The sequence below is a fragment of the Carlito syrichta genome, unplaced genomic scaffold (genome assembly GCF_000164805.1).
Source record: "Carlito syrichta isolate Samal-C Ts95f unplaced genomic scaffold, Tarsius_syrichta-2.0.1 Scaffold312566, whole genome shotgun sequence".
NCBI classification, from domain to species: Eukaryota; Metazoa; Chordata; class Mammalia; order Primates; family Tarsiidae; genus Carlito; species Carlito syrichta.
The window spans coordinates 13,486-28,795 of NW_007256662.1; the positions used below are offsets into that span (position 1 = coordinate 13,486).

Below are 15,310 nucleotides of genomic sequence, written 5' to 3' on the forward strand. Positions count from 1 at the left end.
GCCTTTCCTCACTCACAGAGGCACACCAAGCTAAGGGCGTCCTCTCATAGTTTTTTTCTGCCTTCACTGTTTTAGTTTTCTTCTCATTTGTTTCTCTTTTTAAAATTTCTGTTAGTGATATGAGAATTGAATCTCTGCTAGGAAAAATTATTCTCTATTTCCCAGTAAAGTGCAATAAAAGACTTTTTGATGACTAGCTGAATTTGTGAGATTTGCCTGTGTTCAACCAAACACAAAGATGTCACTTATATGGAGTAAATGTGATATGAATCACCAGTCTATAAACCTGTATTAATACCAAGACATTATACTCAAGTCATTATCAGAGAATCTACACTATTTTAACACTTAATCCATTTATAAAGCCATACAGGAACAAAGAAGTCTATAAAATGTTATTATTTGTTTTCTGCTCTAATTATTCTAGTAAGTCATAAATGTTTGAAAAAATTTCCTTGTATGCTTTCGAGTAACAAATCTAAATATCAAAGAAGTTTATTAGGTGCTAACATCTTAAGTCATTAAAAAGTTGTGACAAGCTAGGTTCAGTGGTTCAGCCTGTAATCCCGCACCTTTGGGAGGCTGAGGTGAGTGGATTGCCTGAGCCTGTGAGTTCGAGACCCACCTGGGCAGTGAGAACTCATCTCTACAATAAATCCCCCCCAAAAAATTGGCCGGGTGTGGTAGTGCATGCCTGTAATTCCGGCTACTTGGAAGGCTGAGGTGGAAGATCGCCGGAGCCCAGCAGGTCGAGGCTGCGGTGGCCGGGAGCGGCCACTGTATTCCAGTCTGGGCGACAGAGTGAAACTCCAACTCAATAAATAAATAAATAAATAAATAAATAAAAAGTTGTGACAAATGTATTTGCAGAAAAAACCTAATACGTACTAACACATACCCACTTTTAGCCAGTACAGTTTTGTGACTTTAAATAAAGAGGATGAGTTCTAGTATGAAATCTAAATATTTCCTTTTAATATTTTCATCAGTGAATCTATGACTTGCTTGTTTCTCAGGCTGTAGATAATGGGATTTAACAAAGGAATCATGACTGTGTAAAATAAAGATGCCATCATGTCTTGATCCTCTGCTCTTGGAGATGCAGGGTGCACATACATGAAGAGGAGGGGGCCAAAGTATAAAGACACAGATAAAAGATGGGCGCCACAGGTGGAGAAGGCTTTCCTTATGCCTTTGACAGACTTCTTTTTTAAGATTGTAAAGAGAACGAAAGTATAAGAGACAAGAACAGTCACAATGGTGAATACCTGAATAGAACCAGATAAAATAAAAAGCATTAAAAAATTAATAGAAGGATCCGTACAAGAAATTTTTAATAATGGGACAATGTCACAGTAAAAGTGATATATTATGTTGGAATTACAGAAGGTTAATCTAAACATAACAACTTCATGAATTAATGCATGAAGAAAGCCACCTACAAATGACAAGACTAACAAGCGGATGCATAGTGTATTGGTCACAATCACTGGATAGAGTAAAGGTTTGCATATGGCTACATAGCGATCATATGCCATTGATGCCAAGAGAAAACATTCTGTGGTTGCAGTGGTTCCAAAGAAAAAAAATTGTATCATACATTCAGACAGAGATATCATCTTATTCTTGACTAGGAAGTTGACCAGCATCTTTGGGGTCACTGTGGATGATAACCAAGTATCCACAAAGGCTAAACTCCCAAGGAATAAGTACATGGGGATGTGAAGGTAAGGGTCATTCCAGATGAGAACAATCAGACCAAGGTTCCCCATGATAGTGACGAGATATATTACCAAGAATGCCAGGAACAGGGGGATTTTCCACTCTGGTTGATATATAAGTCCTGTGAGAACAAACTCTCTCATCAGTGTTTCATTTTCCTTTTCCATGTCCTCACTGAATGTTTCTTAAATGGAATAAAATGAAATAGAAGTAAAAAGAAACATGAATTAAGAATATATACAGTGAATACTGGAGGAGAAACATTAAAATAAAATCATACACATCAGAACGTCTTTTCGTTTATGTATTACACTGTAATAGATGACAAATATTTATAGAAAATTAAAGAAATGTAAGAAATACAATTATTTGAATTTAAAGAATGTGTAGAAAGAAAGAGATTTAAATGAAAAGATGCCATGCATTGCTGGCATCTCAATAGTGAACACTACTGAGTGTTGTAGAAAATACTGTGTCTGAGATATGAATGCAGGATCAAGGGAAAAGAACTTTGTAAGGCCAGAACATAAAGTGAGTTAAAGCCATGTGAAGGACTTTGAACTTTATTCTTTATTATTCAGGCAGTAGTCATGAACTGAAAATTTTATGACAGAGTGGCATTTAAGACATCTTATAATTAAATAATTTGTCTTATAGAAAATAGGCTGCAAAGAGGTGAAACTGGATTCAGAGATACTAATCAGGAAGCTCTTTCTATTGTCCAGGGATCTCACATCAGATTACATATGAGAATTTCTCACTAAAATACAGAATATGAGGGATTACTATAGAAATAAATTCTACAACTCAAAAATGAGCTTAAAAATATGCATTTAAAAATGCTATCCAGGTAATTCAAATGCATGTGAAGTACCTAGTACAAGTGTGATAAGACATTGAGAGCGATGAGGAGGACAACAATTTGGGTCAAAAGAATTTAGAAATGCAGTGTCAACACGAACTTCGTAACATATTAGATGTGAAGAGCCTGGTCACTAAAAGAAAGAGAAGTCACTTGGTGGTTAAAAGTGAGATTGGAAATTCATTGGCAGGTATGGGGATGGGGCATCCTCTGAGCATTCAGGTGAGATGTACTTAGTAGTATGACTCTACTGGAGCTTAATAAATAATGGCATGGGTGTCACTGGTGTAGTTGAAGGCATAGTTATAGGCGTCCTATGCATTGGAGAATGTGTCAAAAGTAAAAGAGGAACAGGGAGGAAATAAACTTAATAAAGTTATGTTAAACAGTTTATAAAGTGGTTACATGCCATTTATTAGATGGTCAACACTTGGTCCCCTTATCTACCACATGAATCTTGGTGGTGGAGAGAGAATACTACCCACTCTAGAGCTAGAAACTCGCTTTTTTAAAAACCCTCTTGCACCTAGAGTGAGGAGGCTTGATCTAAGTTTGACCAGTCAAACCCACCACCAGACATTTGGAATCTGGTGAGGGAAAAACAAAGGAACAGGGAGCAAAGAGAATTTCAGATGTAAAGGCTGTGAAAGCAGCAATGTCAGGACTCCAGAAAATATGTCCATCCACAACAATGGAATTGATAGTGTGAGCTGTGGCATTCAAAAGTTCAACAGTGACAAGAGTTTCATTGAACTAGTGTTGGGACATGATTTTTTTTTTTTTTTTTTTGTGAGTTGGAGTCTCACTCTGTCGCCCAGACTGGAGGGCAGGGGCCGCTCCCGGCCACCGCAGCCTCGACCTGCCGGGCTCCGGCGATCCTTCCGCCTCCGCCTTCCAAGTAGCCAGAATGACAGGCACGCGCTACCACACCCGGCTGATTTTTTGATTTATTGGGGAGATGAGGTCTCGCTGCCCAAGCGGGTCTCGAACCCGGGGCTCAGGCAATCCCCTCACCTCAGCCTCCCAAAGGCGCGGGATGACAGGCTGAGCCACCGAGCCCGGCTGGGACATGATTTTGACTGTTCTTCATTCTGTTCTTCCAGCGGGTTTCTCCAACGTCTCTAGCATTTTTATGTCAGTATCCACTCAACAAGCCAGGTCATTTCCTACTGCAACCAAGAGTCCTGGCTCAAACAAATGAGAGACAAGGGAGACACAAGAAAAAGATACTTAACAGGGCAATTGGAGAAGCTGGAGGAAACCTGGAAAGCTGAGTACTGTCGACATCGAGAGAGGAAAGATCCTAAGGAGGACAAAAGGAAGAAGAGGACCATCAGTGCTCCAGTGGAACAAGGAGTGAACAGCGATCGCTGAGTGTGGAAATAAAAGATTTTTAGTGGCTTTAGTGAGGGCAGTTTCCATTTTGTGATAGAACTGAGGTCATAAAAGAGCAAGAAGTGGATAGACATCAAGTGGCACAACAGCGAGAGAATGCGATAGAGCACTGCAGGTCATGCGGGGGGCCGTTGGTGTTTGTCTTCTGCTCATGGACAAATGTGAAGTATTTTTTCTGTAAGATTTTAAATCACATTTTTCAAAAGTGAGGCAAAGAGAGGAAAGCAGGGAAAGGAGAAAGGGAACAAGAGAAGTTGAAAGGAAAATCAGGGGGGAGGGGGAAAAGGGAAGAAAAGAAAGAGATATAAGCAGAGAACAAAAAAGGCAGATGTAAATAAATGCAAGAAAGACAAGCCAAAGAAGATCGGAAAGGAAGTATCAGAGAGAGACTGAAGAACTAGAAGGAAAGGTTCACAGTTTGGGACGAAGTATAGGTCCTGACCCAGGAGTTCTTTAAAAGATGTGAATTCTGGGAATTTTCTTCTTCTTATTACTCAAAATTTCAGACTTTAGTTTCCTGTGGAATTTGTGTATGAAAAAGAGATCTCATTTGAAATTTCACTTACAAACTTTATATTGTTCATGAATATACTAGCACTGTCTGAAAGATCTTTCCATATTTAAAAATTGCTTTGTCTCTGTTATTACTGTGATTAGAACTGACTTACTCTAGAAATTCTTCTAGCTTTAGTTGAGAGCACTTCTTTTTTTTTTTTTTTTTTAGCAGAATAATATGGAACCAAGTCTGCAACCTGAAACAGGCTATACAAATAGGTAATATCAATAATTCCAGGAGTTAGATGTATTTTCGTATGCAAGAGGCTTCCTTTCATGCAATCTCAAATAACAAAATAATTGGAAATCTCAAATTCTGTTTGTGGGTGGGTACATTTTAAGTCATATATGCTGAAAAAAGCAATGGAGAGGGTATACTTGTAATACTTATATATATGTAAAATATATGTATTATATTATACATATATATTTTCAGAACTAGTATTAAAAGGATAGATGATCTAAGTATTTAAGTGACTCTTTAAAAAGTTTTAGTCAGAATATGTATTTAATTAAACAGAATAGGTCTTTTTGTCAGCATCAACAGAAGGGTATCTTATATAACAATCATTATGATTAAATCTTTAAATTTGTTTTTTAAAATTAATGTTCTGCTTCACCAAAACTTACTTATAAAGTCATTATAGTTAGGTTAACAAGGTAGTAAAACATTATTAAAGGGAACAAATTAATCTTATGCAATTTGCTCACCCAAACTTTGTAAAACTAAGGTATGCAAATAATTCACTAGTAGTTTTCATTTTGATGTCTTACAAATCCAATCTAAAAATATTATAAATTAAACAAAATTTTTAACCTTCTATATAAAGAATAATAAATATTATAGAAATCATTTATCTCTTACCCATATCCTAGAAAAAATTGTGGAGACTCTTTAAAAGTGTTCGACTTCTAAAGTAGAAATAAATACAATTATAGCACAGAAATGGCAAAAACAGAGGTAGCAATTCTTGGCATGCTGATTGATTTTGGAAACTTCATTTCCTAAGCTGAGGAAAATGTGTGTATATAAATTTGCCTTGAACACAAAAGTCCACCAATTGTACAACTGTGTGTTTTTGCCAAAACAGGAAGAAACGGGGAACTGAAATTGTCCCAAGAGAGCCTGAGGCTTTCCTTTAGGACAGAGTTAGTGGTTCTACTGGGCATTATAAGATTGGACCTGTATGAGAAGTTCAAATTGTCCTTCGGGACATTACAGACCCTAGCATCATAAACATCAAGTCACTATAGTCAGTTCTGGTTTTAAGAATGGAAATTATAATTATACTTTATACCCTGTTTTCCACCACAGATAACACTTGACATGTTTGTGCAAACTACAGTTTATATATAAAATTTGTTATTCTGAGTGCTTTGATTAGTATGGTCTTATCTGAACTCATCATAACATGATTTTAATGAGGCCAAAGATCTATTTTCCTTTCAGAGGTCAACCTCAAGTAAAGTTGTCTTTCCCATGCAAATTGCAGCTCAAATTCCAGTCATATACCTATCTCCCAAAGTTTCAGCTGAAATCTGATGATCAATCTCACTAGGCAGATATCAGAGGGAGAAGCAAAGAAAATAAAAGACAAAGGATCCTGAGGAGGGGGCGTCCTAGATCTGTCCTTTCCAAATTTCAATGCCTATGAATTTCCTGGAGACCTTGTTAAAATGCAGATTCTGTCTCAGTAGTTCCAGGGCGGGGCTCAAGAATCTTCCTGCCTAACAAGGTGATATTTATGAACACTTGCCTTCCACAGGGTCTTCATCATTAGAGGGTCTCTTATCGGAGAACCTAGATCACTGGAGAGTCAAAAACTGGTAAATGTGGCTGACAATCAAAGAGAGAATCAAGAAGGAGCCAGATGTGGCTAGGGAGTGTAAGTGTAAGTAGGATTGCACAGGGATGAGGTCAGGGACATTTTCTTTTTGCCAATTTAGAGCAAAACTATTGCGGAATTGAGGACATGGTAGTAGTAACATGTTCAGATTTTTCTCTTTCAGCATTTACACAGAAATTTGCCAATGAGCGTTTATTTAGAAAAATGGAACTTAATTTTATTGTCTTTGGCATTTAGATTGGATATCTGAATGGTGACATACAACTACCTACATATTAAAAAAGGGCTTTTAAAACTTTTTAATCTTTTATTTATATATCTATTTTTGAGTCAGATTCTCACTCTGTTGCCCAGGCCAGAGTGTGGTGGCACAATCACGGCTAACACAGTCTCATCCTTCTGGGCTCAGGTAAGTGACCCTTCGCCTGAGCCACCTCAGTCTTCCAAGTAGCTGGTACTACAAAGCACATGCCACCACGCCCAGCTAATTTTTTGGTTTATTGAAGAGACGTGTACTTGCTGAGTTGCCCAGGCTGGTCTCTTACACCTAGCCTTAAGCAATTCTCTCTCTTCTGCCTCTCAAAGTGCTGGGATTGTAGGTATGAACCACCACTCCCAGTCATTTTTTTTCTTAGCTTTAATCTCCACTGATAAAATGGAGGAAGGGAAAGAGTATATCTTTTGGTAGATTTATTAATCTATTATTTGGTTTCCTTAGACTTTTTCTAGTAAAAAAGAAACATGCAGAGGAAATAAATAACATATACAGAAGCAAAGTCACTGTGGTTACTCTGCAGAAAGGTGGAGTAAACAATGTGATGTGTCAAGGTAGATAGTAACCTAACCATAATTAGACATAAATCAACTGCTCCCTTACATTTTATGTAATTATTTTCTAACTTGCTTTATTATCTTTTTTTTTTTTTTTTTGAGTTGGAGTCTCACTCTGTTGCCCAGACTGGAGTGCAGTGGCTGCTCCCAGCCACCGCAGCCTCGACCTGCTGGGCTCCGGCGATCCTTCCGCCTCAGCCTTCCAAGTAGCCGGAATTACAGGCACGCGCTACCACGCCTGGCTGATTTTTTGATTTTATTGTAGAGATGAGGTCTCGCTGCCCAGGCGGGTCTCGAACCCGTGGGCTCAGGCAATCCACTCACCTCGGCCTCCCAAGGCGCGGGATTGCAGGCTGAGCCACCGAGCCTGGCTTATTACCTATTTTTTACTGCCAAAGGTTAGCATTACTGTTTCAGTTTTGATAATCTTTTCAATTTTATTTATTTAAATAGGTGGGTCATGGTATCTCATTGAGATTTTAATTTGCATTTCCCCTAATGACTAATGTCATCCAGCATGCCTTTGTGCCCTAATTTGACATGTATGTATCATCTTTCATGAAGTGTCTGCTTAAATCTTTTGCCCATCTTTTAATTGGGTTATTGAAATTTTAAAATTGATTTTGAGAATTTGTTATATTTCCTGGATACAATTCTTATATATATATATATATATATATATATATATATATCACATATATGACTTGCAAAAATCCAGGATCTCGGGCTTCTTTCCTTTCCACAAGATGCACTGATGACATTAAGCTGATTGTCCTACTGAGCAAGAAGTAGCAAATAACTCGGCAACGTTTATTGGTAAGACATTCATTTGCATGCCAGAGGTTGGAAATAAAGTCAACAAAAATCAGAGGAATTTCTATCTCTAAAATTTCTAAGCCGGGCTCGGTGGCTCAGCCTGTAATCCCGCGCCTTTGGGAGGCTGAGGTGAGTAGATTGCCTGAGCCCGCGGGTTCGAGACCCACCCGGGCATCGAGACCTCATCTCTACAATAAATCAAAAAATCAGCCGGGCGTGGTAGCGCATGCCTGTAATTCCGGCCACTTGGAAGGCTGAGGCAGAAGGATTGCCGGAGCCCAGCAGGTTGAGGCTGCGGTGGCCGGGAGTGGCCACTGCACTCCAGTCTGGGTGACAGAGTGAGACTCCAACTCAAAAAAAAAAAAAAAAAATTTCTAGGAGTCGGGTGGTGTGGGGAATGTTAAGCTATCTCTTCCAAAGTGAAGGGTAAGTTGTTGCTAGAAAAAGGCACAGTACCTAATGGGCTCTTTGGATTTTGGAGACAGCTTATTCCTCATTCGGATGTATTACTCTGGCTCATTTAATAAATGGCCCCAAAGCTGCTGGTTCTAAGTGGGTCTCAGAATAGGAGATATCTCTGGAACAGATCTAAGCTTCTATGAGAACTTCTACAAAAATAGAGGGGATACCATGATGTGACTATTAGCTACTACTCTCAGATAAGTCTCATTTAGAAGACACCTTATGAGAAAAAGCAAACCTTATATAATCACAGTTCAGAAAATGCACATCTTGTGGGTAAAAATTTTTGAGAACAATGTTCCAAAGTTTGATCCAGCTTGACAAGTTTTTCTAATGAACATAGGTTTCTCCCACTAACCTTACTGAAATGAAGCAACAGAGCTTTGACTGGCTATCATCACAGTCAATAATAGTTCCCAAGGAAACATTAAAAAAAACACCACAATACTTCATCCTTTGCAATAGATGTCATATCAACGTCTACATTTAACTGTCAGAACAAGGAGGAAAGTAAAAAGCAGAGGGTGGAGGGTCCAAACACAGACTTTGACCAGTGCTCTTCTCATTTTAGTTGCTATTTGTTTTTACCTAAATCCTAATTATAATATTTCTTTGACCAGAGTCTAAGATAATGTTAGCAATCTCATGAACAGTAGAAGTCATTGTAAGATAATTAGGAAAACAATGTATATACAAATATAGAGAAAGTATGAACTATTTTAAATGTTGAAGTTAAGTAATAAATACACTTTTATGGTAAAAAATATTTCTACTGTATTGGTATTTCCTTTGGGTGCTTTCAATCCAATGTGAACAGTGTTCTAGGCCACTGAATGGAATTATTAATATGATGTCATTCTTTACATCTAAATATCCATTAAATAATACTTATGTATTGTCATAGTCTCTTTTTTAAAGAATCAGAAACACATCTTGTTCAAAATGGAGGTTTTTCCCAGGTTCATATTTTACTTATTTCCCAAGATTGCAATGAATGGCAAAAATAATGCACAAAAAGAACTAAATCTATAACAGAAGTGAGAAGAGGATCACGTAAAAAGAGATTTTGGTGAATTTCTGAAAGGCAGAAAGTAGTTGGGATTATATTAAAGGATACACCGTAGTAGAAGAATTTTTTGACTAGAAATGTACAAGACCAGGCTGAAGAGTTCCCAATTGCCTGTTCCATACTCACCTAACATAAAGTAAGACTTAACAGGTTACATAATCCTACCCATGCACTCATAGTTTGACATTTACCTTCACATTCAAGGCAAAAGCTAATTAGAGAAATAGCTTTGAAACAGCAGAATAAAGAGATACCAGATGCTTATATTACCAACTAGTCTTTGGGTCGTAAAAGTGAACAAACAAGCAAAATGTAGATATTTGATAGAAAGCAATAAGTTCAATAGGAAAATTATACAGCAGTAAAACCCAGCAAACTATGAGTATATGCAATAATAGGGATTCTTTGAGGAGGAAAAATCAAAACAGCTGGACTCTGATCCATTCACTCTGTTTCTTGGAGCTTAAGTGGTATCCCTCTGGGGAACAAAAAGAGGGCAAATTATCTGGTCTAATCTTGTGAATTGATCTCTGCCTATATGAAAGAAAAAATTTTGATTTAAATATTTATATATTTTGTGTCCTTTAATCTTTAAGATGGAATCGCTTCCAAATGATATTTTGTTGTAGTTTATACAAAGAGCCAATCCTAGTGAAAAGAAAAGTAAGAATAAGTCACTTTAGTTGTACAAGGGGGGAAACAAACAAAAAATCAGAATTATCTTTTGGAGAGTGAGCCCCGTCTGTAGTACAGACATCCCTGGCTCGTTAAGTATTCTGGTACCCCCTGGCATTAGTGTACCTGCTAACGTTGTTGTGTAAGGTTGCATTCAGCTTCAGTGAATTTTTTTTGGAGAGTCTTTCAACGCGTTTGCCCATTTCATGATGGATGATTTACAAGCGCATCTGCCCGCATGGCACTGAGAGTTTTCACCAAAAACAGCATGTGCTTTACCCTCCCTGTTCAACTAATATTGCCCCAAGCGACTTTTTTTGTTTCCCATTGAAAGGACTCAAAGGGAAACATTTTGCCAATGTGGAAGAGGTGAGAGAAAACCAACCGCAGAAGCACTACAGGGCATCAAAATTGACAAGTCAGAAACTGATTTGAGTAGTGGGAAAATTCATCTCTATAGGTGTATTGAATCAAACTGAGAGTATTTCGAAGGTGACTGAAGTTTAAACATGTAAGAGTAAATGCACGATTTTTATAAATAGATTCTGGGTTTTTTTTTTAGTTCCCCTTGTATAATACTTTCTACTGTCATGAAAAAAATGTAAGGTGAATTGACATGCAGCAGCCATCCCTGGTTCATTAACCTCCTTGTGCTCATTTGCAGATTGAAAAAGAGTGATGCACTCTTACTGTATTCTATGTATTAGTGTCATCATATTCTATTGGATTTCACAAATACTTATGTTGGGTCTCATATGTGTAAACCATTGTGTTCCCCAGTGCAAAAGAAAGAAAGAATAGTAGCATTTGTAATTTGTAATCTGAAAGATCTTTAACCAAAAATAAGTGCTATAGAAAGCCAAATGCAGTGTACAAAGCATAAACTGCTAATTGTTACAAATAAGTGAGTATTCCTAGCCTCTTCCAGGTAATCTGCAAAAGCCTCACAGAAGGAGTAACATTTCAGATACACATTGAAGAAAGATATTGTTCTAGTTGCAAATGATTTAGGGAGGAGTTGCAACAGAGAGAGATTCTGTGGAGAGACCTGTATGGAAAAAAAAAAAAAAGTAGCATGCACGTGAGAGGTAAGGGATAGATAGGAAGCATTCAGTAACTCATTTTGGCTATAACACAAGACCACTAGGAGAACTGTATAGGAAGAGTCTCCAGGGTTAAATCAAGGATTGTTTTAGCAAAGAACCTCAAATAATTCAAGATGAGTAAACACAATTTGATAAACATATATATGCATATAATACTATCCGTACACATACGTGAACAAATAAGCATATTCATACATATAAATTCTGATATATGTATGTCATATACCACATATGTGTATAATCTGGTAGCAATGACAATACACTGAAAGTTAACAAAGCAGGATATGATTTTATCAGAATTCTGTGTACAAAGAATCATTCAGCAGCAGTGTTTAGGAAATAAAAGAGTATAAGAGGACAGGAGACACAGTAACTAGAGTTTTGCAGAACAGACAAGTAAGTCATTTTAGGCCTAGGGCCTGGGTGGTGGCAGTAGAAATGTGGATGGAATTTTAGTGTTGAGAGGGGAAGATCAGGGGTGATATGAAGATGAGTCACTCATTAAACTTAAAGAGAATGTAGTGTGAGGAACGCTGAAACTCAAGGACTTTTCAGTCACAACACATTCTAACTCTCATTTCTGTCTTTCCCAGTCACCCACTGAGCACTGTGAGAGCATACTATTTTCACACTGTTTGATCTTTGGTAGTCTGCGTTTATTATTATTATTATCATCATCATTATTATTATTAATAGAGACAAGATCACGCTCTGTTGCCCAGTCTGGTCTTCAACTCTTGGGCTCAAGATCCACCACCTCGATCTCCCAAAGTGCTGGGATTACAGGCATGAGCCACCACAACCAGCCCGGTAATACGCATTTAATGCAGCTTGTTCTCTGTAACACATTCCAATAATTATTAAAATATTACTAATTTTCTTTTCTTATTAATTTCATTTTTCTTAATTCTGGGAAAACTGAGATCATTTATTTTCTATTCTGATTTTTATTTTCTTAACTACACCCACACTGACTTAATCCTTGATCTGTTAGCTTTTTGGAAATAGTGAATCTCTGTACATTACCCAGTATCTCACAAATACAACTGGAAAAAGCTTTTGAAGGCATAATAAGTAAAGTGAGGCAACGTGCCTTTTCTCATTACTCAGATAGACACATAGAAACAGACATAACTAAGATCATTAGCTTAGGATTTGGCTCTGCCTTCAGAATTATAACTCACTTCTCATTTTTTTCATGATTGTGTACCCATTCTGCTTGTTTCTCCAAGCTATATGGAGAAGCAAAACTTTCTATCTCCCAATAAAGTAGATTAACATATCTTTGGAGGACTAACTGATTTCCTGGGATTTTCATCTGGTCAACCAAACACAAACCTGCCACCACAATGTAGTTAAATGTGATATTAGTCTACAGACCATACAACTCCGTCAGCTGTATGATATGTGCTACTCAGATCCTTTGAGAGGAACTCAACTACTTTACCAAGTACTGCGTTTATAAAGCCACAGGAAGAACATTTAAGCCTGTAAAATATTTTTCTTGGCTTTCTGCTTTAATTATTCTAATATGACACAAGCACTTGATTAAAATTTCTTGTATGCTTTTGAATGACACAAAATATTTTAGAAGTTTATTAGGCACAAAATCTTAAGTCATTAAAATGCTAGGACAATTATAATTACAAAAAAACTTTGAACACCTAACAAAACAGCAATACCTAACTTGCGAAATTCTGGCTTTTTACTCAAAAGAAGGGCGATTAGTATGAGATCTAAACATTTCTTTTTAACACTTTTGTGAGTGCATCTTTGACTTGCTTATTTCTCAGGCTGTAAATAATAGGATTTAACACAGGAATTATGACTGTGTAAAAGAGAGAATCCATCATGTCTTGATCATTTGCTTCTGAAGAAACAGGATGCACATACATGAAGAGGAGAGGGCCAAAGTATAAAGAGACAGATAAGAGATGAGCTCCACAGGTGGAGAAGGCTTTCCTTATGCCTTTGGCAGACTTCTGTTTGAGGATTGTAAAAAGAGCAAATGTATAAGAATTTAGAACAATCACAATGGTGAACACCTGAATCGAACCTGACAAAATAAAAACCATTAGAAAATTAATTGATGGGTCAGTACAGGAAAGCATAAACAATGGTATAATATCACAGAAAAAGTGATGTATCATGTTGGAATTGCAAAAGGTTAATCTCAACATAAGAACTTCATGAATCAAGACATGAAGAAAGCCACCAACAAATGACAAGGCTAACAGCTGAACACATAGTCTATTGGTCATAATCACTGGATAAAGTAAAGGTTTGCATATGGCTACATAACGATCATATGCCATTGTTGCTAAGAGAAAACATTCTGTGGTTCCACCAAACGCAAAGGAAAAAAATTGTATCATGCATTCAGACAGAGAAATCATCTTGCTCTTGACTAAGAAGTTAATCAACATTTTGGGGGTCACTGAGGAAGATATCCAAGCATCCACAAAGGCTAAACTCCCAAGAAATAAATACATGGGGATGTGAAGTTGTGGATCATTCCAGATGAGAACAATCAGGCCAAGATTTCCCACAATAGTGATGAGATATATCACCAAGAATGCCAGGAACAGGGGGATTCTCCACTCTGGCTCATATGTAAGTCCTGTGAGAACAAACTCTGTCAGCAATGTTGCATTTTCCTTTTCCATATTCTCATTGGATATTCCTGAAAGGAAATGCAATAATGTGTAAAAGAGCATTCACTAGACTTATAAACTCAACACTGGAGGAAGGAAGTTGATATCAACTGATACTATTATTACAATAGCCTCTTAATTTAATGTTATATTACTTTAATAGATGGAAACTATTTCGGAGAACTGAAGAAGTCAAAATAAATGCAGTTATTTTAATTATAAAAATGTGATCAAATAATATGCTTTTAAAAAATGTTTCTTGGCGATTGAAATGCATGTAAAGTACCTAGTCTGTGTGCAATATAATGTTAGGAGTAATAAAAAGGATGAAGAAAGTAGATTCTAAAGCATTCAGAATACAGAATCACTAGGACTCAATCACATATTTGATGTGAATAAGCTGATTGTCACCCAAAATAGAGATTGAGAACTCAGATGCATTGATAAGTTTGTTGTGTGAGCATCCAGCTGAAATGTATGCAGTAATATAATTCTACTAGAGTAATAGAAATAAGGACTTTGGGATCATTGGCATGATTGAGGGCATAATTATGGATGTCTTATCTTTTGGCAGAACACAAAGAAAAGAGAAGAACAGCAATGACAAAACTAGAGGAAGGTATAATAAACAGGCTATAGAGGGAACGGATGTCATCTATTGATGGCTGACACTTGATCCCCTGATCCCCTTTTCTACCAAGTGAGTCTTGGTGACCCACAAAGGATTTTTTTTTTTTTTTAAGTCAGAATCTCACTATGTCACCCAGGCTGGAGTGTAGTGGCATACTTATGGCCACCACAGCCTCGACCTGCTGGGCTCAAGTCATCTTTCCCTTCTGCCTCAGCCTTCCATGGAGCTGGAATTACAGGCATGCACCATCACGCCTAGCTGATTTTTTTTTCTGGTAGAGACTAGGTCCACCATGTTGCCCAGGCTGGTCTCGAATCCATGGGCTCAGGCAATCCTCTCACCTCTACCTGGGATTATAGGCAGTGAGCCACCGCACCCAGTCCACAGAGGATTTGACCTAGATTTGTCCAATCAAACCTACTCAACCTAGATTTGGATATAAAGAGATGGAGACAAATATACATGGACCAAAGAAAAAGAAAATACAAAAGTAGCCCAGGCAAAAATATCAAGATCCCAGTTCATGCATCCCGTATTTACAACAATGGTATACAAACTGTGTCATTCAGCAACAGCTGCCCTCATGAAGCTAATGCTAAGACAGGATTTTGGCTGTTGGCTGGCTGCCTTGCTTCCTTCTGTTCCTGCCTTTTTTTTTCCAGCTGATTCCTCCAGCTTCCCTAGT

General features: G+C 37.5%; 2 protein-coding genes across 2 annotated transcripts; both read right to left on the minus strand.

Annotated features, from left to right (window-relative positions):
- Positions 1 to 959: 959 nt before the first annotated feature.
- LOC103272432 (olfactory receptor 5H8-like) lies at positions 960 to 1,898 on the minus strand. Its single transcript, XM_008069931.2, has one exon. It carries the CDS (start codon positions 1,887 to 1,889, stop codon positions 960 to 962), a length of 930 nt encoding a protein of 309 aa, XP_008068122.1. The 5' UTR covers positions 1,890 to 1,898.
- An 11,178-nt stretch (positions 1,899 to 13,076) lies between these two features.
- On the minus strand, positions 13,077 to 14,015 carry LOC103272433 (olfactory receptor 5H2). Its single transcript, XM_008069932.1, has one exon. It carries the CDS (start codon positions 14,004 to 14,006, stop codon positions 13,077 to 13,079), a length of 930 nt encoding a protein of 309 aa, XP_008068123.1. The 5' UTR covers positions 14,007 to 14,015.
- Between the last annotated feature and the right edge of the window lie 1,295 nt (positions 14,016 to 15,310).

What these genes read in the sequence shown, in the direction of transcription:
- LOC103272433 (XM_008069932.1), bottom strand. Translation starts at nt 14,006, where the DNA reads ATGGAAAAGGAAAATGCAACATTGCTGACAGAGTTTGTTCTCACAGGA.
- LOC103272432 (XM_008069931.2), bottom strand. Translation starts at nt 1,889, where the DNA reads ATGGAAAAGGAAAATGAAACACTGATGAGAGAGTTTGTTCTCACAGGA.